Here is a 27,592-nt window from a genome sequence, read left to right as displayed (position 1 = left end):
TGACTATATGAAGCAAATGATCATGTAAGTAGTATTTCAACCTACCTAGATACATTTTCTTTCATCATGGACTTTCCCTACATATGTTCCCTGCAGTCTTTGGGCTGTTGTTATAAATCCAATTCCCAAGTAAGAAAGTAATGTGTCTTAAAAATAATAAACATGCTCTTGTATTTTAATTTGTTTTAGAAATGTAAACAGTGCAAGGAATATTTAATGGTGTAGTCTTATGCCATATCTCTTTCTTGTGTATCTGTATTTAATTTATTCCAGGGATCCCCGCCTCTCTTAGTTGGTGCTGGAACGCAGAGGATGCGGTGGCCTTTGTTTCCCACAGAGGCCCGCTGTTCATTTGGACCATCTCAGGACCAGACAGTGGAGTGACTGTACACAAAGATGCTCATAGCTTCTTGTCTGATATCTGTATATTCAGATGGCATACAAACAAAAAGGGGAAAGTTGTGTTTGGTCATATTGATGGAAGTCTATCAATATTTCATCCAGGTAAGAATTTAATTAGTAAGGTATCTTGAATAGTATATTTTTCTTATATATAATTTTGTACTTGCTTGGTCTTTCCAGTGACCAGTCCCCATTTTGAATAAAGCCAAAAGTGACAAAATTTTAATTTCGATATTATTGTTAAAATGTTATCCAGTATGATACTGAGTCTAAATATACATTTGACGTAAAATGTGTATATATTATAATACGTTCAACACAACTGTGAATATTTCACTTGGAATTAACCTAAATCAATCATTTTTCCCATATTTGTATTTTTAATCAATTCTTTATTTCTGTACATTTACTAAAAGCAACCTGAATGAACAAGGACATACAACTAGAGGATATGATGGCTTACTAATACTAAATATTTTCCCATTTGCTTGTAAAAATACCATTCTGATGCCACGACTCCTTGGCAGAGGCTTGAAACTGGCATGAAAGAAAAATGATAACCCTTCGAACCCCTATTAGTTAATGATTTGGCTTAATGAAAGGGTCTGAGAAATTAGTTTATGTTCTTACATAACTAATTTACAAAAGTAAGATTGAAAAATCAAAAATTACCTGAATTGGTTGCTTTCCCCTCAAAAATAAGTATTTTTAACATTTGGGAAAATGCTTTTAGCCATTTGATATCTCTGTTGATGTATGTGACTTCTGGCTGGCTAGATGGATGAATGAAAGTGCTTTCTCAGCAACACAATAACTACTTTCACAAAACAAATTACATTTAATTTGTCTGAAATTAATGTAAAAAAGAAATTGAAATTGAACAAATGAAATTGTGAAAATTTAAACAAACCTTTCTTCAGGAAATAATGTGTCTAAAGTTAAAAAGGATTGCGTAAAACACTGAAACATTGGGGCCATCATATTCTAAATACATTTTAAACAGGGTCTATTATTTACCTTTTAAAGAAAGATAAAAATAAATGTTCATATACTTCTTCCCAGCTTCTATCTCAGCTCTTTGTACCTGTCCTCTGTTGTTCCTTCTGGTTGTACCAGGCTTACATGGGGACAGTTTCATTGATTTGTTGAAGATTAGGATGAGGAGGGATCAATGACTGGTGCTTCTTCTGGATTTGTTGTACCAAGTACCTGCATTGCAACTTATCTGTTCCATCCTTGCACTGGAAGCCGATTCTGTTTTATAGTCGGTCGTTAAGGCTCATAGTTAGGCAATGTTTCTTTCTTTGTTTTGATCTGGTGAATACCACTTCTTTCTCTGTAACCTTTATTTCCAGCAGTCTTCCTTAGACTCAGGAATGCAATCTATAATAAACATGGCTGTATGCTGTGTGGTTCCTCCTCTTACCTCTGTGGGTTACGTAACCAAATCTCATTAGTGATACTCCTCCACTTCTTCCCTGATCTGCACCCAAAGATTTCGTCAGGGTTGTGACACTTTCTTTTCAAGCTAGATCTGAAGAAGATACGAGCACTGTGTTTTTATTTTATTCTAAATTGCACTCTAGATAATTTTCATATTTTATGATTTGTCATTTTTACCCTCTTGTCATTGACTAAGGTTGTCTGTTTTCTTGCTTTATTATTATTAGGCATCTTTGAACGTTTCAAGCCATAGGACATTGAGACTTTTTATTGTGTATCTAAAATATAAAACATTGAGACAGTGCATGTTTATTTTGACATAGAAAGAACAGGAAAGAAAAAAGGCCACTTTTGTTTTCTCTGTCTTAGATTTAGAAGATAGAATGTTTAATATTTGAACAATCTGAGCTATGTGCCTTCCAGAAGAGACCATTGTTTTTCAATAACCCAATCTTCCAGTTGTTAAACCAAGTGAAACCATCTATACCTAAGTCAGCGTGTGTTATTTTTCTGTTCCACCCATATATTAGTTTACTAGGGCTGATGTAAGGAAACTATAACCAACAGGATAGCTTAGAACAACATAAATTTTGTTATCTCACAATTCTTGAGACCAGAAGTATAAAATTAGGTGTCAAGAGGGGACCATGCTCCCCCTGAAGGCACTAAGGAAGAATCTGTTCCAGGCCTCTCTCCTGGCTTCCTGTTCCTTGGCGTGTGGCAGTATAACTGCAGTCTTCACATGGCATGTGGCATCCCTGCTGTGTGCATGCATGTCTCTGTGACAAAACTTTCCCTTTTATAAAGACATAGTCGTATCGGATTAGGCTCTACCCGCAGGGCCTCATCTTAACTTTATCATCTGCGAAGGCCCTAATTCCAAATAAGATCACATTCGCAGGTACTGGGAATTAGGACTGTAACGCCTTTTTTGAGGGAGCACAGTTCAGTCCATAACAACCCAGTACAGACTTGTTAACCTCATTTATTCTGCAGGATTTATTTAGCAATTAATATGCACAAAACATTATAAAAGGTACAATCCTGATAGGTATTTTCCATTTGCATATACATGAACTAATGGATCATGAAGGAATCATTCATTACCTTTTAATTCTAACACTACATTCTGGATTGTGAGTTTGAAACTGTTAGCATTAATACCAGGATAGCTAGGCTTCTTACTGCTCTTGAGTTGTTAACCTTATCTTCTTAATGACTCACCAGCACCGCAGATGGCTCTGTCCCTGTGTTACTACATAGGATTTCTGTCCTCCAGGCTCTTGCAGGAACCTATGACCTCAGTATCTCTGTTGTCTAGTCCTTCTCAGAATAAACAATAAATATTCACGGAGAACTGGCCACAATAATGTAGTTCATCATTTAAATCAGTAATTTTTAAACTATGCTTTGTATGTTTGTATACTTGTGTGTGTATTGAGGGTAGGAGGGCTTCATAGATGATCCAGCGGAGCTTTAAGCCTTCTTCTCACTTTCAGCCTGAAAAGCATCATGCTATCTCGTATTACTTACTGGATTTTCTTGTAAACTTTCTCATGTGAACAGAAGATTCCAGGGCAAAAAAAAATTGGAAAACCGCTTTAGCTATCTCAAATGTATTCTTAGGCCACGTTCATCAGAGAACCTTTTAAAAAATCTTTATTATAATCATGTTTAAATTGAATTGATTTTAGTATTACTCCATGAATGTGCCTTAATAAAATTTACCTTGTTTTAGGAATATTGTTGATGACACTGTCTCTATATAACTGTTACTTAGTGGAAAAAACAGACTCAGTTTCTCCTGCTGTACTCTCACAACACACTTCTGACACTAGATGTGTGAGAGGCTTTCTCCACACATGAAGCTAGTGGTCACCTCTACAGCAGACACTCGCTGGGTGTCCTCCAGTTCAATTCCGACACTATCTCCCTGGAGATAGAGTCACATCACACACACTGAGGGATCAGTCCCCATGACTGTCCCCTCTTATGCCAGTTGTAAGCCCCGGCTTATTTTACCTGTGCTTCTGAACGACTGGCTATAAATTGAGGTTCCCATGGCCCCCTCCTTGGATTTGATCAGTGTGCTAGAGTAGCTCACAAAACTCAGGAAAACATTTCCTTACCTTATTATAAAGAATATTACAAGGATACAAATGAAAAGATGAAAAGGGCAAGGCATATGGGAAAGAACATGGGGCGTCCATGCTATCTCCAGGCATGCAGCCCTCCAGGAGCCTCCACGTGCTCAGCTTTCTGGAAGCTCCCAAATTCTGCTTCTTTTGGGTTTCTAGAGAAGCTCTATTACATAGGCATATTGATTAAAACGTTGGCCCTTGGCGATCAGCCTAACCTTCAGTCCCTCTTCCTTCCCTGGACGTTGGGAGATGAGATTGAAGGTCCCAACTCTCTAATCAAGCCTTGGTCTTTCCAGTGGCCAGTCCCCATTGTGAAGCCACCTAGTGGCCACCAGCTACCTAGTCAACTCATTAGCATACAAAAAGACACTGTAGAGATTCCAAGGATTTTAGGAGTTGTAATGCCAGGAAACAGGGATGAAAACCAGACATTTATTTCACAATGTCATAGTCTCCCTCTTAGAAACACACAGGAGACATGTTTTTCTGGCCTCAATTCTGTAATTATGGGATTGCAGCAAGAGTTGTATTATCTTTCAATTGTGCTTTTTAAAAAGTAAACGCTTCCTTTATGATACTCAGGACTGATTGGTGCTTTCTGTTAAGGCTGTAATCTCTTTAACTGTTGCTTCACTGCCTCTCTTGAGAATGAGAGGACTCGCCCAGTGGATTCCCATGTGGTACCTCAGCAGAATTATTATTTTTTCCGTATTTCCAGTTGTGTACATAAATTACAAGGAACAATAAGTTTGTTTGGTGATCCTTTGCTTTATTTAAATTAGACTTGTTTTAACTCCATATATTTCTGGCTTCCCTATTTGTACCAATAGTCAGGTGTGAATTATAATTATGGCAGATGGTAAGATGAATGAGAAAGGAATAACAGTAAATATTAATATGCTGTTTAAAATGTGCACCACTATTCTAAACATTTTAATCAAATCCATTTAGTCATTTTTTAAAACTCTGTGAAATAAGTATTGTTATATTCTCCATTATTTAAAAAAAAATGAGGCACAGGGAGATTAAGTATCTGGTCTGAGGCAGCAAAGCTAGTAAGAAGCAGAACTAGGATTGGACCCATGCAGTCAGCCAGCTCTGACATTTCTCCTTTTAAATTACTATATGATATTCTTCATTCAATAAGCGTTTTCCCTATTTCTATGCTGCTGTAACCCAGTGAAATTTGTAATTGCGGACAAGATCTGAGTATATTATTTATCTGTATATTTTCTTACCGCTTTTTGGTAACAAATGGGAGACACGTTCAAGGCACGAGAAATTGCCAAAGCAGAGTGGTGAGTCTGACTTTCATCAATAGGACAAACAAATTTTTTTCAGCATTCACGTGTCAGTTATGCCTTCTGCATATAAATGCCGCATTTGTATTTTCAATACCCTCAGAGAAAGATACTGTACAAGGAAAAAGTTAACATCATCCAAATTATTGATCTTTCTTGCAAGTTTTTCAGAAATAATTATCTCTATATTTTAATAGGTAATAAAAATCAGAAACATGTTCTGAGACCTGAATCCCTTGAAGGGACAGACGAAGAGGATCCCGTTACAGCCTTGGAGTGGGACCCACTGTCTACCGACTATCTTCTAGTGGTTAATTTGCATTCCGGAATTCGCCTGGTAGATTCTGAATCACTTTCTTGCATAACAACGTTTAATCTTCCCAGTGCAGCAGCTTCTGTGCAGTGCTTAGCCTGGGTTCCCAGTGCTCCAGGGATGTTTATAACTGGAGGTAAGCTAATCCCCATCCCGCAGAGTTTTAAATATGTGTGTATATTCTTTCATTGAATTTAGGAAATTGTCCTTATAGGTTGATTTTGTGGAAAATTTATTAATAGCTCAATTATTATCATTCATTGTAAATTGCTAGTGTACTTTTATTTTTATTGTGTCATTGATGATAAATAAAATGAAATGACAAATAAAAATGAAACTTAAGGTCCACTCTGCCAAGTTTCTGGAAATACCTTGGAATATATTATATATGTGCACACATGTGATCGTGTCTGTATATGTGCAAAAGACAAAGACAGTTCAATTTCAGGCGTAGTAGGATGACAGTGAAGGTGCTGACCAGAAAAACAATTACCTGATCAGAACTTTATTAGCCTCACTGTCTTAGTCCATTTTGTGTTGCTATAACTGAATACCACAGATTATTTTGCTATAGCAGAATACCACAAGCTGAGTAATCTATAGACCACAAAAGGTTTATAGTTTATAGTAATCTAAACTGTAAACTAGTTTAGATTAGTTTAAGGCTAATCTAAGGAGGCTGGGATGCCCAAGAGCATGGCACAGGCATCTGGTGAGGAACTTTGTGCTGCTGAAAGCAAGAAAGGGCAAAAGCGTGAAAGCAAGAGGAGAACTAGCTCGCTTTTATAACAAAGCCACTCTCACAATAAATAACCCACTCCTACACTGTCTATAGTAATCCATTCATAAGAGTAGAGCCCACATGACCTAACTGCCTCAGATTAGACCCTGTCTCCTAACAATGTTGCATTGGGGATTAAGTTTGTAACACAAGATTTTGTGGGAGGCATTCAAACTCTAGCACTCACTGATCCATGGGTTGAACGGATGCTACTTCATGGTTTCCTAGTCATGAGAGAATTAGCAAAGCTAAGTAGTGATAGGGGATGGGAAGATGTGGGAATTGAGGAATAATAATTAGAAACTAAATGACTCTCTACTTTTACCATTTAATTGTGTTCAGAGAGAGAGACCTCTGGAAAAACAGAATATGTTCAGCTACTGTGTAAATACTTCCCATATTTGCTAAGTGTAAAATAATAGACAGAGACTCTTTATCATCTCAAAATTTTAAATTCTTTACTTCTTTAACACTTAATATAATACTGATGCCACCCTGTATCTTTGGGTTCTGCATCCGTGAATTGAACCAACTGCGAATGATAAATGTTAGGGGAAAAAATTCCACAACATTTCCAGAAGCAAAACCTGACTTTGCATTGTGACAAGTACTACGTTGAATCCATGTGAATAATGTGATGTGTAGGCATTGGATTAGGTATAGCAAGTGATATGGCTTGACTGTGTCTCCACCAAAGATCTTATCTTGAATTGTCGTTGCCATAATCCCCAACTGTCAAGGCCTGACCCAGGTGGAGCTAATTGGATCATGGGGGCCACAGTTTCCCCTATACTGTTCTCGTGATAATGAGTGAGTCTCACGAGATCTGATGGTTTTATAAATGTCTGGCATTTCTCCTGTTTGCCATCACTCCATTCCACTGCCCTTTGAGGAAGGTGCCTGCTTCTCCTTTGCCTTCCACCATGATTGTAAGTTTCCTGAGGCCTCCCCAGCCATGCAGAACTGTGAGTCAATGAAACCTCTTTTCTTTATAAATTACCCAGTCTTGGGTATTTCTTTATAGCAGTGTGAGAACAGATTAATACAGTAAATAATCTGGAAATGATGTAAAGTATACGAGAAAACATGCATAGGTTATATCCAAATATTATGCCACTTTATGTAAGAGACTTGAGCATTCATGGATTTCGTTATCCATGGGAGGTCCTGGAACCAATCTCCCGTGGATAACAAGGGGCAACTGTACATGAAAGTAGATGGGTTCTTAATTTCTATATCTTAATTGCCTTTGACTTTTCAGGATATAATTAATAATAGGCATAGAATTTTTTTTTTTTTTTTTTAAGACAGTGTCTTGTTCTGTCATGCAAGCTGGAGTGCAGTGGTGCAATCTTTGCTCACTGCAACCTCCACCTCTGGGTTCAAGTGATTCTCCTGCTTCAGCCTCCCAAGTAGTTGAGATTGCACTGTGGCACAGGCCACCACACCTGGCTAATTTTTCTACTTTTAGTAGAGACGGAGTTTTACCATGTTGGCCAGGCTGGTCTCAAACTCCTAACCTCAAGTGATCCACCCGCCTCAGCCTCCCAAAGTGCTGGGATTACAGGCATGAACCATCATGCCCAGCCCAATAGGCATAGAAATTTTTAATGTCTATTATTACTATTACTGAAATATCCTTCACATATGAAATTCACCATTTTTAAAGCATACAGTTCAGTGGTTTCTAGTATATTCACAAAACTGTACAATTATTACCACCATCTAATTAAAAAACATGTCATTATTCCCCCAGCCAACCCTGTACTCATCAGCAGTTACTCTCCATTACTCCCTTGCCAAAGTCCCTGAAATACACATGTGCAAACATAAACTGCTAATTACTTTCTATCTCTGTGGCCTTGCTTCTTCTGGACATTTCATATAAATGGAACCATTCAATCTGTTGCCTTTTGATTCTGGCTTCTTTCACTTAACGTAAAGTTTTCAAGGTTCATCCATGTTATAGCATGTATCAGTACTTCATTCCTTTTTATGGCTGAATAATATGTAATTATACAGATATGGCAGGTTTTTGTTTATCCATTCATCTGTTGATAGACAGATATATTGTTTCCACCTTTTCGCTGTTATAGATAATGATATTATGAACATGTATGTACAAGTTTTGGTGTGGTCTTTTGCTTATTATTCTGTTGAGTGTTTGTCAAGGAGAGGAATTGCTGAGCCATATGGTAATTCTATATTTAATCATTTCTGGAACTGCCAGATTCTTCTCCAAAGCAGTAATTAAGGTGGGAATTTTGGAAGAAAAGAAACTGTCTGACTGGTCTTCAGGTATATCTGACAGTCCTTAATGGCTGAAAGTGGACAGTGGAGCAGTTTATAAACATTCCAAAGGTGGAAGGATTGATTATTTAAGGTTAGAAATCGGGAGTTTTCTGTGGCTGGCCATTTCCTAGAACAAGTGTGTGTCAATAGGGTCTTTTTTTGTGATTGAGTTATTATAATGATCTTTATTGGAGGAAGCTGCCAAGACAGGCAGTTTCTAACCCTATAAAAGGTTTTGGAGCAAAAAAGTAGTGACACATGCCAAAAATTTAAAGGTTAAATAGTATTTCAGCTGTTTCGTTGTATTACTGTATGGTACTGTTATTCAAAAGATGTCAATAATTAGTCCTAAAATATTTCTAGTTGAAATTTTGTTATGCTTTTATGTCTAGGCATTTTAGTTTCATATAAAATTTGTTAAAATATGCTTTTTCCCTTATCTGACTAGATTCTCAAGTGGGTGTTTTACGCATTTGGAATGTTTCAAGAACAACACCTATTGATAACCTTAAATTAAAGAAAACAGGATTTCACTGCTTACATGTACTTAATTCTCCTCCAAGAAAAAAGTGTAAGTAAAAATGTTATCAAAATTTTTATTTTTTAAAAATATGGTATTTTCTATCAAATAAAATGATATAGTGATATATCAAATACTATATGCCACTGAAAAGCAATTTTTAAAAAAAGTGCTCAAGGAACCATCAAAGCTACACAAGATCTAGTATTACTAAATTGAAAATATTTAGAGTCAAGTTACATTTTTTAATGCTAATAAATAGTATATTTAGATAATTTCAGATTTCATGGAAAAGATGAATCAATGATATTGATGAAAATAAGTTGGAAATATTAAGAGTGATAGGATTAAATAGATTATCTGAACTGGGAGAATTTATGTTTTAAACATGGCCCGTTTAAAATCTGTACAGTTTATAACAAAGTTAAAACAGCCTAAATATTCAAATTATAGGCTCTGGTATACATATTACATGTTTGAATACCAGTTGTCACTGGATTAGTAGTTAGTGTTATGGATCTTCTGTATCTTCTTTATTGTTTATATTTTCTGTATCATTCATTGCCTCTGTAATGAAGAAAAAATAAAATACACTTAATTTATAAAAAGAAAACATCGGGAAATTTGGGGGAGGTTTAGAATTAGAACTTTTTTCATATATAAGGAAAAGTAATAGACTTCCAGTTACGTCTATCATGGTTGCTCTGCGTGGCTGGTAGCATTCCCGTTTTGTATAATATACCATAAAAAATAATGGGGTAGGGAGTTCAGTGGTGAAAAATTTACAGTGATTGTTTCCTTCTGACTCTATCTTTATAATATACTAAGTAATTAACAATAGCTATTCAAAGTAATGTTATTTTGGTGTCTAATTGGTAGGCAATGGCAAGTAGTAGAAAATCTCTGTATTTGAACCTATACCTCTTGTACAAAATTGTGAAGTCCCTAATAAATCTAGAGCCTGGAAACTGGAGAGTCTAGAAATATTAGGACTAGAGAAGTAATATGCTGGATACTGGCTTACTGTTTAGGGATCTTGCAATTTTTCTGTCATTGTTAGTTCCTTTATTTGTTTAGAAGCTTTGAACTGCCATGTCATGGAATGTCTGACATACCAGATTCTTTTCTTTCATATTTTTTTCCTTACTACAAAAGTAGCCCATGTCCATTAGACAAAGTCAGAAAATATGAAGAATAGCGTACCAGTCTTGTCATTTTCGAGCAATTCTTTTCAGATTACCTCTTGTTTGACTTCTAGGTTTTTCCCTCAGTTTTTTAATATAACAGAAAGTATGGAAGAAGAACAATTGTGAAAATGAAATTTTAAAAAGTAAACATTCTGAATTCTGAAAAGCAGGATTTACAAATAGATTGGTGCATAAAAGTTGTCTAACCCACCTATAATGTCAGTTAATTAAACTGTTAGAAAAACCAATGATGGATTATATTAATTTTTAACCAAAATATCAACAAACTTTTAGTGAGCCAAATTCATTGCTACCAAATGCCGCTTTTGTCATTTGTAGTTCATTCTAGTTTGGACTTTCTTTAATTCTCAGATTCTGAGAACTGAATATTATCCAGAATAAATGAACTAAGAAAAATTGTATTGTATTTTAATTTTAAAAATACTGAGAAATATTTTCCATATTCCACTGTATAATTTAATAGTAGATTGGTCTCATAATTTACTGTAGGGTCATTATTTTGGATTAAGTTTGCAGGAAAATATTTCCATTCACATTCTAAGGAAAAGCTTTTTGGAAGAAGACAAAATATGGGATAAATAATATATAAAAATAAACACAGTGATATTTATGTAATTGAAAGTAGGAGAAATCCAAGTCTATGAACAGTAAAAAGAAAAACCAAACAAAAAAAACCTAGGAAAAAGAAAGAAAATTGAGATGCCAGTGCAGGTCAGATAGCGTTGTGATTCTTATTTTGTGCTAAATTAAAATGAACTATCCATAATCTCAAAAAATTATTTTCCCTGGCTTGGAAATTATTGGCAGAGAGTTATTTGTTTTAAAAGAAAAAATTATATGCATATATGTTGGTGTGTGTGGAAGGAGGGAATAAGTTATGTCAGGATTTTGAAAGAAGTTTATAATTCAGAAACAATCATGCTGCGCTTTAATTTATGAAGTGATAAGAAACCACACATTCACAACAGATTGTGATCTCTCAACACACTAATTTTCGTCTATTGGCTCCATCTGTACTTTAAAATAATGTCCAATTTTGTGCTTATATTTTTTGGCAATCCCAAAGAAGTGCTCATGTGGTAGAAAATATGATCATTGCCTAAAGGGTTTACTGGTACAGATTCTGGAATCTTTATTTTTTAATGAAGAATCTTTCTAAATTAAGTTCTGTGGTTTCATTCCAATAAGAATGTTTTTTTTTTCTTCTATTTTAGTTTCAGTCCAATCTCCAACCAAAAACCATTATACATCCTCAACAAGTGAAGCAGTTCCACCCCCAACTTTGACACAGAATCAAGCGTTTTCTCTTCCTCCTGGTCATGCAGTGTGTTGTTTCTTGGATGGTGGAGTTGGACTTTATGATATGGGAGCTAAGAAGTGGGATTTTCTTAGAGACTTGGTATGTATGTAGTCATTCTTTTATTATACATAACACTTTTTTGTGTAAACCCATGATCTTTACTTTTACCTGTATCTTAATATTATTTGAAATTATTTTTGTAAGTAATAATATATTAGAAATTTATTGTAGCTGGTTGAAACATTTTAGAAAATGCATAGAATGATGATAAAACTACTAAAATAATTTTTAACCACTATACTTTTAAAATCTTAATGTCTACTTATATTTTATGTACAATGGAAAATTGCATAGCTGTAGTATATTTTGGAAGCAAAACGACAATAGAATGTCTTTTCAAGAGAAAAGACAAGTTGATCTCTGCCAGTTACTCAAAGCCTTATTGTTCCCATTCATTAACTGAGTAAGGTTGGATTATGTTTTCTAAGATTTGTTTCTATTGTTGAATCATTATGATACTTAAGTGATTCTATGAATTCTGTTTTTATGATAATTAAGCCCCTATATAAGATGAAATACAACCTTCTCGAGATCCCACATTTTTGTCTGGTTGTGTTCTGTGGTACAGCCCCACTACCTAATATAGTATCTGCCACATAGCAAGACTATTAAATTTTGTTGAATGAATGAATGAAGATATGCAATAATACATATTGTGTTATAATTAATATTTGTCAAAAACCATCGTCTTTAATTTTCCCTGCTTTAGAGTTTCTAAAAATGCCCCTGTCTTTCCACTGGTTTGAATTAGACTAATCTGGACATTTAGGAAACTTTTAAATGCTAATTATTTTCTTTTGATCTTAGAAAAAGAATCTAGAACTGTACTTGTCCTTGTAACTGAAGGGGGGAGAGAAAGAATCAGTAATATTGTATCTTTTCAAGACTTCTCATTTAATTTTATCCTCAAATGAAAAATTGATTTATAGCAAAAATATTTTTTAAAGAATTTGTAGCTTAATTATTTTTAAATTTTCATTTTGTAGATATTCATTTGAGGATGATATAATTTTCTTTTCACTTTAACTTTTCTTTTTATATAAACTGTTTCCTAGTGTGGTAAACTTTTTGTGTACTTCAAATTACCGTTTATTTTAAAAAAGTTTATGAAAGGGAAGGGAGAGAAACGTAAGAATACACTTAAATCTATAAAAAGTTATGCAAGCAGAAGAGAAGTCATGCAATCTAAATTCAATACATTTTCTATGACACTTCATATTAAAAGTATATTTTACTTAAAATCTGTTAATTTATAATTCTAATAAATGCTGAATACTAAATACTAAAAGCTGCTTGATTATAAATTATCTCAGTTGCTTTTCTCACTTTAAATTGTGTGCCAGTCAGGAAGCAGTCATTTTTTCCTTATAGTTTCAATTTTCTTAACATAGACCCAAATTTGAAATTTCTCGAAGTGTTACCAGGAGAAACAACTCTGAACTGCTGTATGTATAAAGCATCTCCAAAGATTCCAGATTACATAGGATAAGAAATATATTATTAATATTTTTTAAAATCTTACATAATTTTAAAAATCTTATTAATAAACATTCCAAAAGGTGTACTTCCATGTGAATATTTGCTTCATTAAAATTAAGAAAAATGCCACAACATTTTCCTCTTCTTACCCACCTTCCTCTTGGTAAGAAGAAAACACGGAAGAAACATTTACGATTTCGTTCTTGCTATGTGAATTTTCATGTTTCAAAAAATAAAAATTTAAGGCATAGCAGTGAAATAACATTTAAAACTGCATATAAGTCCCTGCCTTGATTATGTTCCTAACATTGGAAATGACCACGTGGGACAGCTGCAGCCAGGTGAACCAGTGACTGTGACAACATTTTTCCTTCTTGCTAACCCTTGAGATTTTTCTTTCTTTTACCTCCACCTAAAGGAGAAACTTTACAGTACTTTTGTAGTTTCCTAACGGTTGTGATTTGTGGTATTAATGGAAGTACAGAGTTTTAAGAACTTTCTTCTCTACCCTTATTCTATTAGTTGAGGACTAGAAAACCCTGTCTTTGTACTTCAACTCCATCTCTAGATCCCAAATGTTAGTTTCATTTGCTTAAAGAAGAAATTTCTATTCCCATTCCCCAGCATTAGAATAGTTGTAATTCTGGCTATTTATGTTGGTCTCTTAATGGATTTTCCCAAAGGCCCACAGTAGTTAAGCACTACTTTACTGGTATATGTTTACATGCATCTGCATATACCACTTTATAGTCTTGTGGGTGTTTGGGATCCAAATCATTGTGTAATGGGAACAAGTATTCAGGTTCCAAAGAACAGACTTAGAAAATTTTGAAACAAGGCTCATTAAAAATTGGGCTTATGCCTGATTCTTTTGTTTCTGCTAAAATTATGAGGTGCTTTTGGAGCATTAGTATAAAAAAGGAATATTTGCATTAAATGATTTTAGTTTGAGTTTCATCTTGGTCTTCTATTGTAGTGCCAGATGACGTATGGTAACTATTAAGTTAATTGCTTTATAGATTTCTAGCATAGCATTCTGTAAGTTTAATAAAAATAGAAAATATCTTTTGCACTGAATTGAAATTGAAAAGTGAGACTTCTGAACATCTTTGAGTTTAGTTGCTGATTTGAGGAACCGTGGTTGACTAAAATCTAGGTCTGTACAAAATGATACAGTCATGGCACAGAGAAAACTCAATCACCATAGTGATTCCAGTTTTCTGTTTTTCTTGCCTATATATTTTTGCATTAATATTTGGAAAACCATACTACATGTGTCGATTTGAGTATACATTGTGGTTCGTCTATTAGTAATGTGAAGTTTTCTCAATAATTATGACTCTTTATGCCATATTCCTAGGGACATGTGGAAACTATCTTTGACTGCAAATTCAAGCCTGATGATCCTAATCTTTTAGCAACAGCTTCATTTGATGGCACTATAAAAGTCTGGGATATAAATACATTAACAGCAGTGTACACATCCCCGGGTAATGAAGGTGTTATTTATTCCCTTTCTTGGGCTCCAGGTAAGAGATATTTTATTGAAATTGGGAATGCAATGAAATGGCTTTTTAAAGTTTTATATTCATTTGAGTTACTTTCTTCCTCTTGATCTCATCTTGTTCTACATGAGTGTAGAGCAAATTAGTGTGAACGTATTTGTTGATTCTCCTTTTGTGAGGTTTAAGAAGAGTCTATCTTCAGAGGCACTTTGATTTCTGTTTCCTCTATATAACAAGTCATACAGAAAAACCACAGTAAATCAGGATTATCTTTACCCATCTAATATTAGTTGTATTTCTATGGCTACGCCTTTAAAAGTATAATACAATTTACATGAGAGAAATTTTCTGGAAAATTTTAATGTAAATCCTGTTTATGGTTATATATCAAGTAACAGTTCACTTGTAACCATGTAATTCTATATTAAGTTCACCTTCGAAATACTGAAGAACTTGTATGCCATAATAAGATCTTATCTCTGATCTTAGATGCCACCTTCTACCTTGCTGTACATATAAAGGAGAGATGTCCTATGAAACCTCTGACATTGTCTCTCAAAACATTATTTTCCCATAACAAATAATTTCACACACCTAAATGAATTTTTCACTTTTAAAGTATATGTAATGGTTTACTTATTTGGCCTAATAGTAATATATTAATTCAGTAACTACATGCAATGTGGATATGGCTCATCCTTATTTTTAAAATTATTTCTTCATACACAGGGATTCTTAACTTTGAATATGTGGGCCTCCAAGGGTTTTATATTTCATCAGAGAGTTTGGGAATCTCTTAGAAATTTATGAATAATTTTTAGTGTATGTGTATATATGCCCATATCTGTCAAAGAGTATCATAGTACTCAGATTTTCAGAGTTTCATGATACAAAAAAAAAGTTAAGGACCACTGCTTTATGTATCCTTCATCTCCTACAATGAGGAGAGTTATAGAAAAAGGATTTACTTACAACTCTTAATGACAATGTTTGTTCTTTAAGCAGAACATAACTGAGCCTGTTATCTTGATTATTGCAGTATGCACCTCCACGGTGGGTTACCTTGGCTAGCAATATGGGAATTGCACCAGCCAGTGCAGTCACCTTGCACTAGAGCTCTTATTAGCTGAATACTCTTCATCCTACAAAAGTATTTATCTGAAACATAAAACATAAATAAAACTTGTGACTGTAAAAACTATTGTTTCAAATCATAACACAGAAGATCTAATCTGACAGCATTCTTTCGCTCTCTACATTGAGAATTTGCAGCAAGAAAGTAAAAATGTTAGAAAATGGAAATTCTGTCATTTTCTGTTATGTGATTACTGGTGAATCATGACTTTGAGGTAAGTGGGGATGATGTTTAAAAGATACATGAGGGTTGACAAGGATGGAAATAGAGTAGGATATAGATAATTACATAATTTCCTCTGTATCTTAGTGTAGATAGAAGACAAAAAGAAAAGAAATGCAAATAAATTTTGAAACATATCCCCAATAATTTAAGAACCCCAAAAGGAGAGCAGAGTAAAAATGTTAGAAATATGATGAGAACATTTTAGTGTGTATAATCGTTTATCAGAAAGTAGTTTCTCCATATTTTTATTCCTAGATAGCAGATGACAGCCGCTCCTTTCTTCTGATGGAGAAAACCTCTTCTTTCACTGTCTTGCAAAAGACACTTATTTAAGTCCTTGACCATTCACTTAGCAGTAGTTTTATTTTCACAAATATTTTTTATTTCTTAAACACAGAAAGCATTGTTTATGTTTTTGTGGAGAAACTGTATTTTTCATGTGACCTGTTCGTAGAAATACTTTCATAACCATTAAAATACTACTAATCATGGAAATATGAATACAGACTGAATATATGACAATATCGAGGAATTATTGTTAATCTCTATGAGAGTCTGGTCTTGGTCAGTAAAGAAGTCCCTGTCTTTTAGACATGCATACTGAAGTTTTTAAGAATGAAATAATATGATATCAGAGATTTACTCCAAAGAACTTCAGCAGATGCTGTAGGCAGAACAAGATTGGCCATATTTTGATAATTGTTGAAGCTGTATAATGGATACATTAATTGTATTATTTTATCTGTATTTTATGCATTTAATAATTTCCAAAAAAATTAAAGAACTAGTTTGCAAATCTCAATTCTTACATTTGCACAAGTTATATTTTTTAAAAAGAATTACATTTGTGGAAAACATTTAGTATAATGTCTAACAAATTGTTTCCTAAGGTGGTTTAAATTGTATTGCTGGGGGAACTTCCCGAAATGGTGCTTTTATTTGGAATGTCCAAAAGGGCAAAATTATACAACGATTTAATGAGGTAAGATGTATTTATTGCTACTGAATAATATAATGTTTTATACTATTTTGTATTTTATAAATATTTTTATTTCGTAATATAATAACACTTAATATATCAGGTGGTATGTATGTTCTCTCAATTAGAAGAAAATCCTAAAGGATACTCACATACTAAAATGAATTCTGAAAATTGTAGCTGAGTCACCTAAAGTTGCATTAGAGAATCAAAGGAATTTGGGGTCATCCTCCACAAAATCTAGGCAAATACTAAATAATAGGAAGAAGACTAAACTCACAGCAAGTCCCAAATTATAGTCCTGGTTCTGCTATTAATTAGCTCTTGACATAAGGAGAATCATTTTATTGCCCTAAACCTGTTTTTTCACCTAAAAAATGATGAAGGTGGATTATATAATTTCTTAGATTTCCTTACAGTTTTCAAATTCTATTCTTCCATGAAGAGCCTTAAAACCTGCTCTCTTATATTTGTAGCATCACAGATTTTATTTCTCCTTTGGCTTGGAGTTATATTGTCATCCTATATTTTACTGAATTACATTAATATTTGAAAAATACGTGTAATCTGATTACAAAATATTAGGTATGAATCGGGAAAATGATCTAAGATTGTCTTGAAATTTCATTTATTTTAGATGGTTACTGTTGAAGCTTATTAAATATATAATTTCTTTGAAAATTGCTTCTATATTTGGGGTTTTAAAAACATCTATACAAAGAGTATTATCCCTTTGAAGATGCTCCTTAATAGTCTTGCTCCCCCACTACTTGTAGTAGTGCAACAAATGCAGAGTTTTTAGGAAAACTTTATGGACCACTGTGAGCAATTGTGCCCTCAAAAAAGGAAGCTTTGACAAAAGATTATAAAAGTTACATCCTTCCCTTTCTCTACATACAGCACAATACCCTTTCAGTTTAGCAATGCCCCAACCTGCCATCTTCCCTCCCATCACCAACACAACAATTTATCCCATAATAAATAGTGGATTATAAGAAGAGATGAGCCTAAAAATGAAACTTATAGCCTAGATTCAAAAATTGTGTATCTTTACTTATTAGATCTGTTGATTTCTTCTTATGGCATCTTGGCAACTTGGAATCTCACCTATCTGCCCACTAATACCTAAACACTTCCAGTCTGATTCTGGAAACCCAGTATTTTAGTATCAAGGACATGTCTTTTATTTCTTTATGTCTTTCCCAACATTCACTAGCATAGTTAAGACCACTATTGAAATTGCTTAAATCCTATGTCATGAATAAGGGAAAAATTAACAATGCCAGCTTTAATTAACTAAGCTACATGTGTTCCACAAAAAGAATTACCGGATAGTAGAGAGTCATAAATGCAATTTTCATGGGAATAAATGGAGCTGACAGAAGGCCTCAACCTCATAAAATGAATGAATAAAGGGACTAGTCCCATTTTTAAATCTGCCTGCATAAACCTACCCTCCTTGATCCCCAAAGAGGCACAACCAGCGAACTGGAGATTACGTTAAGAAGTTAAAGCTATATTTACACAGCAACCTTAAGATGCAAGATAAAAAGTCACCATAGTTTCCCCTTAATGGAAGCCACAATTTAAGTACTATATAAAGTAGAAATGTTTTAATTAAAATTTAGAAATGAGTTGATTACAACTTTTATTTACCGATCACACAGTTGATGAATGACACTCTCATGTGTAATATATTCCTTCTAGTTTTAAAAATTCTTGGCCGGGCGCGGTGGCTCAAGCCTGTAATCCCAGCACTTTGGGAGGCCGAGACGGGCGGATCACGAGGTCAGCAGATCGAGACCATCCTGGCTAACACGGTGAAACCCCGTCTCTACTAAAAAAATACAAAAAACTAGCCGGGCGAGGTGGCGGGCGCCTGTAGTCCCAGCCACTCGGGAGGCTGAGGCAGGAGAATGGCGTCAACCCGGGAGGCGAAGCTTGCAGTGAGCTGAGATCCGGCCACTGCACTCCAGCCTGGGCGACAGAGCGAGACTCCGTCTCAAAAAAAAAAATAAAAAATAAAAATTAAAAAGAAAAATAAAAATTCTTATAATTCCAGCCATAACTGTATCTCCTGGCCCTTCCTCAGTCCTAGAAAGCAGAAAATCAAGCAAATATAAAGTGATTTATTATAGGAATAATGTTAAATCTATTCTGATTTCTTTATAAAATGGAACAACTTTGGAACTTAGAGAAACAACCAATAATAACTGCCTACAACATTTCTCATGCTGAGGTTGAAGTAGCACTGTGTTTGGAAGCAGATAACTGTTTTCATCACCATACTGGTATTCATGGGAAAAGGCATTAAGCAGAGCTTAAATGTACAGATGACTGAAGAAGGATATTTTGACTCTTTACCTTGTATCCAACAGAAGGAAATGGAGCCACCTGATTTATGTCTTAAAACAACAGATTGATACCTTAAAACTTTTAAATTGTGACAGCTTTAGACATTTTTAAAGTATATGTTGAGGTTTCTGCTCTTGACAGTAATGCCTCTGTTAGTGTCATCTAAAGCACATCCCTAATAGAAAAGTAATACTTAGAAGAAGTAAATATATAAGAGAAAAAAAGGGGTGAATTATTTCTTATTGATAGGTATTTTACATTTTTTGAAGCATGGAACAAATGGAATATTCTGTATTGCCTGGAGTCATAAAGATTCTAAAAGAATAGCAACCTGCAGCAGTGATGGTTTCTGGTAAGTCCTATGTATGATACATGATAGGAAATTACACTGTTCCCATTTGATCATTCCAATTGTGTATCAGTGCTATTTCATTTGTACAGCTCTACCGACTCTCAGAAGCATTATTTTTAAGCCCATATAGGCACATATTATATTACTATGATGTATCATTAATAAATAACAATGCAAAGGTATTTAAAATTTGTTTAATGAGCCATTCATTGCTTTTTCAATGAAAATACTACTTGAATTATTATGAAAATACTCATTTTTTTTCCTCAGAGAAACTTTAAGGACTTTTCACAAAGTCTTAGTAATTATCATCACATCACATCACAAAATTTGTTTAATAAGCCATTCATTGCATTCTCAATGAAAATACTACTTGAATTATTATGAAAATACTCATTTATTTGCCTCAAAGAAACTTTCAGGACTTTTCACTTAGTAATTATCATCACAATGAGAACCCAGTAGTATTTCAGTTTTACAGGTGATTCAGCAGATATAAAGTGCTGTAGAAACTTGTTTACAGTTTTGTAGATGCTGTTATTTATAAAGGGATAAAAAGCCTTTGCAAGGAGAAATAAGATCATGCATGTGGGAAATGTCTTTTGTTAGGAAATAACTTCACTGACCCTGTGTTTTAGAAGTATGTGCTTTCTTAATTCTTTAAGTTCCAGAAATAAGTAAGTTTCCAAATAAAAGTATGTAAGCAAAAAATGCCTGCTTTAAAAAACTTTTTAAAATCAGATGCTCCTCCCCTGTAGCTATCTATGGATAAAGTCATCTTTGATAGGTGGATACGTGGTATAGACACTCATAGTTCTTGAGAATACAGAAGTTGTTAGGTTTTGCTAAATCCACTCCAGTCTTCTCTTCCTTACTTTTTAATTTCAGTAGAAAAGACAGTAGTTACGGAAACCAAAGATCCTTACTGGGAAGTTAAAATTTTCAGAAACAACAATATTAATGATTTTTTTTTCCTTGAAAGGAACCATTTGCTAATTGATAGATACCAAAATACAAAAGACCTGAGTTTTTTAATTAAGTGATACAAAATTAGTTTGACCATGTACTTCAGGGCATTATTTATTTGACAGATATCACATTCAGTGAGTAAACACCTGTAAGCATAAGTCACCATCACTCCCCAGTAACCTCAAAAGTGTTGGTGGGCCTAATAACATTTAAGACAGTCTTTTCCATACATTTCTAAAACTTCATAATACATTAATTAGTACATGCTTTTTTTCTAATGGAATCAATAGCTTTTGCATTGTGGTAATAATAGAGCAGGGTAGTAGAGCTTTTATTTTTGCGTTAAATTACATAGAATCCTTTTCTGACAGCAGAGGGTAGGGGATCATCTCTGAATTGTAGCTATATTACTGATAATATGCAATAAAAAGTTATAACTTAATGTCTTAGTCTTGGTGCAATGGTACATAAAACCAGCTTTATAAATACTTGTTTTAGATACTATAAATTTTGAACTACCTCATTTTGAAGCTAAAAATCTAACATATATGTTAGTTATATCACTATGTTTTAAAATGTATTAGACTATGTTTTCCTCAATTTAAAAGAATTCTGTAAGAAGAGGGATGTTTGTTGTTTTTCCATCACTCAGGCTGGAGTGCAGTGGCGCAATCCCAGCTCACTGCAGCCTTCACCTCCTGAGTTCAAGTGATTCTCCTGCCTCAGGCTCTTGAGAAGCTGAGACCACAGGTGTGCACCACCACGCCTGGCCACCTTTTTTGTATTTTTTGGTAGAGATGGGGTTTCACCATGTTGGCCAAGCTCTTAAACTCCTGACCTCAAGTGATCCACCTGCCTCGACCACCCAAAGTGCAGGGATTATAGGCATGAGCCACTGTGCCCAGCCAAGAAAATGCTTTTTAAATAAAAATTTATTACCTTCTATTAATTGTAGGTTACCATAATTAATATTAAGAGATGCAAATATACTCATAATTGGTAGTATTTATACAGTACTGTCAAATGTTCCTTGTGCTTTGTAGACAAAATCTCTGTCCTGGAATATTTCTATTTGAAATGTACAATTCTGACTTTGTTTCCTTGAATGTATTAGAATGTTGTTTTTCTATTAACACGTTATAATTAATTCTAGTATTATTCGAACAATTGATGGTAAAGTGCTACACAAATATAAACATCCGGCTGCGGTGTTTGGTTGTGATTGGAGCCAAAACAATAAGTAAGTATTTTTTTCTGAAATAAATAATAACTGCACTTTGGAAATTTTAAATAACCATAAAGTTTAGTGCTATTTCCAGAGGTAATATTTATCACTCTATTTATACGATATCCCCTTTGCCTAGCAAATGAGAAACAACCTTGTAATTGCTCATTTATTTTTAGTTATTTGTATTCCATGAAGTTTTTACATAATTTACAAATATTGATTTCTTACTCTCAAAAAAACTTTCTAATACTTAGGAGAAAAAATAATGCTAACTAATGAAAAATGGAAATGAGTCCATTGCATGTATGACTTCTATCATAGAAACGTGGCCCTTTTTTAAACCTCACTTTGGAATCTGTGCGGTGCCAGTGTTCCACTGTGACTTTGCATTGTCCCCCACCTGATGCTAATGCCTCTGGCACTGGGTAATTTTCCACAGTGTGGAACTTAAGGGCCTGGTTTTGAAAGGTCGATCTTGTTTGACAGCAGAGTATTTATCATGTAAAAATCAGCTTAGATTTAAAATTACGTCCAAGTCAGATCTCCACTAAAATTAGACCTTTAACTCATTGCATTTCTTAGAATATTGTGTTTCAAGCCTCTTTTAATGGGATATAAAATATATCTAAAAATTCAAAGTTATTTAAGATATTTTCAAAAACAATGTGAACTATGTTATTTCATATGAAATGTGGGAAATACAGATTAAGGTGCTAAAGCCTAACTATACCTGTGTTCTGAGTCAAATCACACATTTTACAAAATGACAGACCTGTGTGTTTCCTCCAGTAAGTGCAGAAGAATGTGTAACACACTGATTTTTGTGGTTTTTTTTGGGACAGAGTTTCGCTCCTGCTGCCCAGACTGGAGTGCAATGGCGCGATCTCGGCTCACGGGGCTCACGGCAACCTCCACCTCTCGGGTTCAAGCAGTTCTCCTGCCTCAGCCTCCTGAGTAACTGGGATTACAGGCATGCGCCACCACACCCAGCTAATTTTGTATTTTTAGTAGAGACGGAGTTTCTCCATGTTAGTCAGGCTGGTCTCAAATTCCCAACCTCAGGTGATCCACCCGCCTCGGCCTCCCAAAGTGCTGGGATTACAGGCATGAGCCACCACACCCGGCCTTACGTGCTGTTAAGGTTATATGCAAAATAAGCTCACTATCTGCTCATCCTCAGTATTTCCGATCTCAGTGGCCAATATTACTAACAAGAAAAACTGCTAAAGTCAGAATCCTTAGCCTTTTCTTTTACACATTTTTATGTCTCACTTTCCATTTTCAATCAGCCACCAATGCCTGTAATTTTCTCTGTCTAAATATTCATCTTGGCCGGGTATGGTGGCTCATACCTCTAATTCAAGCACTTCAGAAGCTGAGACCAGAGCGTCACTTGAGCTCAGGAGTTCAATACCAGCCTGGGCAACATAGTGAGACTTCATCTCTTAAAAAAAAAAAAAAAAAATTAAAAAATTAGTCAGACTGGTGGGTCACACTTGTAGTCACAGCTCCTCGGGAGGCTGAGGTGGGAGGATGGGTTGAGTCCAGGAGGTCGAGGCTGCAGTAAGCCATGATTGTGCCACTGCTCTGCAGCCTGGGTGATAGAGCCAGACCCTGTTTCAAATTAAAAGAAAAAAATATAAATTCTTCCTAACCATCAACCTGCCACTAAACCAATAACATGTGGGTTTTCTTTGAGTCCTGCCAAAACCTTCTAAGTCAATTCTACAGTTTGCACCCTTTATCCTCACCTCCCCTCTCTCTCCCTCACCTCTCCCTGTTGCAGTCAGAATGAACATTTAAGACACAGAACTGAGCACACCATTCTACTGCTTAAATCTTTCAATACTTTCCCATTAACTGTAGGGTAAAATAAAACTTTTTAGCAAGCACTGCAAGAAGGTCCCTGACTAATCTTTTCCCTCCCTGTTTTATTAATCTCATTCCCAGGCTTGCTTTCCTTTACTTCTTGCATCCAACCACACTGGCTTTCAGTGGATTGAACTAGCCATCTGATTTTCGCCCCAAGGCTCTCACTTATACTGGCCGCCTTACCTAGGATTCTTTTTCCCATCCTACACCACATACCCTACCTGGGTGGGACCTAGATAACTGCTACCCATCCCTCAGCTTTCAACTCAAAAACCACAGAAAAGCATTCCCTGACCCCATATGAAATAAGTTTCCCATATAATATGCCTTTGGAGCACTTAATATAGTAAAATTAAATTTTATTTGTTGCCTGGTTGCCCAATGACTGTCTCACCCTCTGAAATGTAAGCCCTGTGAGATTGCCAGCTGTGTTCTCTGTGTTAAACAGCATATTCTTAGCAAAACACTGAGTTGCTGACCCTCACTGTGCCTTGAAAAAAGGAGATGTTCAATAAAGATTTGTTACATATGCAAGTGAACAGAATTACCTTGTATCTGACTAATAGAACAGTTCCACATTCCTATTTCTCTGTTTTATAGAGTTAATCACCCATTTGGCCAGTTGAAATAAAAGTTAGATACTAATATAATATGTTTAGTTATTTCAGAAAGCTTTATTTTCAGATGACACTGGAAGAAGTCCTTTATATTTAACTATTATGCTTACTACTAAGCATACCTAATACATTTCATTTTTAATGTTAAAAACCTTTTAAAATGTTTTAATTGCTGTATTCATATTCCACATAGCATCTTAGTAGGTAAGTGAACCTTGAACATAACAAAGTTTATTTATAAGATATCTCTGATTGTATAGTTTCGATATCTTTATGTGCATTCTTTAAATGTTTATGATACCATTTCTAAGACTTTATATTTATGTATCTGCATACACATATATAAAAATATACTCATATATACATATAAATATATATATATATATGTGCAAAATATATTTCCCAAGTGTAGAAACTGTCTTGTTTATCAGTGGGCCTTGAGAAGATGTAATCTTATAACCCATATAATGTAATATAAGCCTTACAACCCATGTGACAAAGTCAACAGTTTGAAGTTTTGAAAGAGTTTTGATGATGGTTGAGATCCACAGTGTGTGACTGCCTTTCTTTATGTTTAGCATGTGGAGACCGTTTATGTGATGGTTAGAGTAGATGTTCCTCAGGTAGACTATTCTGGCAGGTCTGTGATTTCCACAGGTCTGCCTAGTACTCAGAGTTCCTTTCCTAGCAGTATTCCAAGTTTGATCACGAAGGTACAAGCAGTTGCTTAGCTTATTCTCACCATTGTGAGAATAATGAGCAAAGAACATTAAAAGATCATATTCTATTTCCAGGGACTCCATAGTCGTATCAAACAGTTAAAGCATCTTAAAGAAGGGAAGCCATCAAAAAGGAATGGAAAACTGGACTCTGACTCCCTGTCCAATGAGACAACCCTGGTCTGCAGGGAGCTTTTCCAAAAAACTTTCAGTGGGAATATTGCTGTTTATACCCGTGCCACAAAAACAATCTAACAAATGGGCTAAGGCGTGTAATAATAATGTGCCCACCAGCAAGTAAGCAAATGTCATCACTCACCATTTGGGATGCTGCTTAACACCTAAGTGTTGCAAAATGTAAAGTTTGAGAAAAATTCAGAAAATTATGAGTCTGGTCATCTTGAAAAAGAACTTACAGAAATAGAAATACCATGACCTCTGACCTAAAATAAATAAAATAAAAATTCAACCAATTACAAGAAAACACAGAAAGAAACTCTTTCCATACTGGTGCAGTTTCTGTAAATTTCTGTAGAGTGATTATACATGATTTTTTACATATGTAAGTTTTTAATCTAACTTCACTAAGGAAGCAAAAATTCTACTTTTAGAAATTAGAACTACGGTATACCTTTAATTATTAGTTATATATCATATTTATCCAATGTCAATATTCCATTGATGATATTTCAGAGACATGATAGCCACTGGCTGTGAAGACACAAATGTTCGTGTTTATTACGTAGCCACCAGCTCAGATCAACCATTGAAAGTATTTAGTGGGCATACAGCCAAAGTGTTTCATGTTAAATGGTCTCCTCTGAGAGAGGGAATTCTTTGCAGTGGTTCTGATGATGGGTATGTATTTTTGGATTCCAATTTTCTTGTCCTTAAAATCATAAGCTGATATTTTCCTAGAAATGTATGTATTTATAGAATCAAATTGTATGTGGAAATATATATATATTTAGACAGAGTCTCCCTCTGTCATCCAGGCTGGAATGCAGCGGCGTGATCTCGGCTCACTGCAAACTCCACCTCCCAGGTTTAAGTGATTCTTCTGCCTCAGCCTACCAAGTAGCTGGGAACCACAGATTTAGTATTGAATGATTAAGCATTTTTATTGAATTTTTGGCATAAATCCAAATTTAATAAGAGAAATAATTATGAGATTTCTCTAGGTTATGACTTGAAATAAGTCAGAATGGTAGGGAAATCAGTTATACTGCTGTACTCATAACAGAACTCACAGATGCTGTGCTTCGGCCTGGAAAGCCTCAGACACTTATTTGCAGTGGGGCCTATAAAAGCCTTTCTTAGATTTGACCAAAAAACATGCATTGGGACTTCGAAGCCTAACTACCTAACATGTTATAAAAGGAAAGACGCCTGTTCTAGTGGCCCCTACAATAGCATTAAATTGTTTTGATACAGATCCCTTTAATGTATTCTTATTTATGAAAGCATATCAAATGTAAAATATTTAAATGTTAACATATATCAGAAATTAGCAACAAAAAATTTAGATTATAATATACTTTGATATATTGTCATGTACTAGCTTAAGAGGATAAAGAAGAAATGAAACTTTTTTTTTTTTGAGACAGAGTTTTGCTCTGTCGCCAGGCTGGAGTGCAGTGGTGCGATCTCAGCTCACTGGAACCTCTGCCTCCCAGGTTCAAGCGATTCTCCTGCCTCAGCCTCCCTAGTAGCTGGTACTACAGGTGTGCACCACCACACCCAGCTAATTTTTGTATTTTTGGTAGCGATGGAGTTTCACCATGTTGGCCAGGATGGTCTCGATCTCTTGACCTCATGATCCGCCCGCCTCAGCCTTCCAGAGTGCTGGGATTACAGACATGAGCCCCTGTGCCTGGCCAAAAGGAAACTTTTTATATAAAGCAGAAAGGGATATGCCTTAAGAAATAAGAATATATCATTTATCTCCTATATTATATAGTGCAAAATAGTAATACGTTTGAAGTACTACTATTTTGTTGTCAGTTTGGCATTTACCTCTGACTAAAAAATTATTGTGAATTGTCTAAGCAAGATTAGCAGTTGGAGATCTTACATTGATTGTAAGTTAAATTTTAATTTCAGTAACATTTGTACAATCAATAGATACAAGTAATTTCATGAATCCAGTTATATTTAAATTCTTTAACTTGATCTAAGATTTATTCTGCACTGACCAAGCAACTTATATCACTGACAAAAACGTGAAGGAATTATTTGCTGTATTGATTAAAGCATAAATATGAAGCGATACTTCAAATAATACCCATCATCATATGTGTTATACTTTTATAATTTACAAATAATCTTAATATCTTAAATTATTGTATCTGTATTATTAGTCATATTTTCCACTTTGGTTATGTCTGTTTTTGATA

General features: G+C 34.7%; 1 protein-coding gene across 1 annotated transcript in view; it reads left to right on the top strand.

Annotated features, from left to right (window-relative positions):
- WDR17 (WD repeat domain 17) overlaps nt 1-27,592 on the top strand; it is an 85,113-nt gene that overhangs the window by 24,894 nt on the left and 32,627 nt on the right. Inside the window, exons 4-12 of the mRNA XM_011959582.1 lie at nt 274-504; nt 5,485-5,736; nt 9,122-9,244; nt 11,616-11,800; nt 14,601-14,769; nt 16,996-17,087; nt 19,709-19,791; nt 21,914-22,000; nt 25,890-26,054. Coding sequence (XP_011814972.1) covers nt 274-504; nt 5,485-5,736; nt 9,122-9,244; nt 11,616-11,800; nt 14,601-14,769; nt 16,996-17,087; nt 19,709-19,791; nt 21,914-22,000; nt 25,890-26,054 — 1,387 coding nt within the window. The remainder of the gene's footprint in view (nt 1-273; nt 505-5,484; nt 5,737-9,121; nt 9,245-11,615; nt 11,801-14,600; nt 14,770-16,995; nt 17,088-19,708; nt 19,792-21,913; nt 22,001-25,889; nt 26,055-27,592) is intronic.

This window comes from Colobus angolensis, unplaced genomic scaffold (genome assembly GCF_000951035.1).
Source record: "Colobus angolensis palliatus isolate OR3802 unplaced genomic scaffold, Cang.pa_1.0 Scaffold5, whole genome shotgun sequence".
In the NCBI taxonomy this organism is placed as follows: Eukaryota; Metazoa; Chordata; class Mammalia; order Primates; family Cercopithecidae; genus Colobus; species Colobus angolensis.
This window is presented reverse-complemented; position numbering and strand designations above follow the sequence as displayed.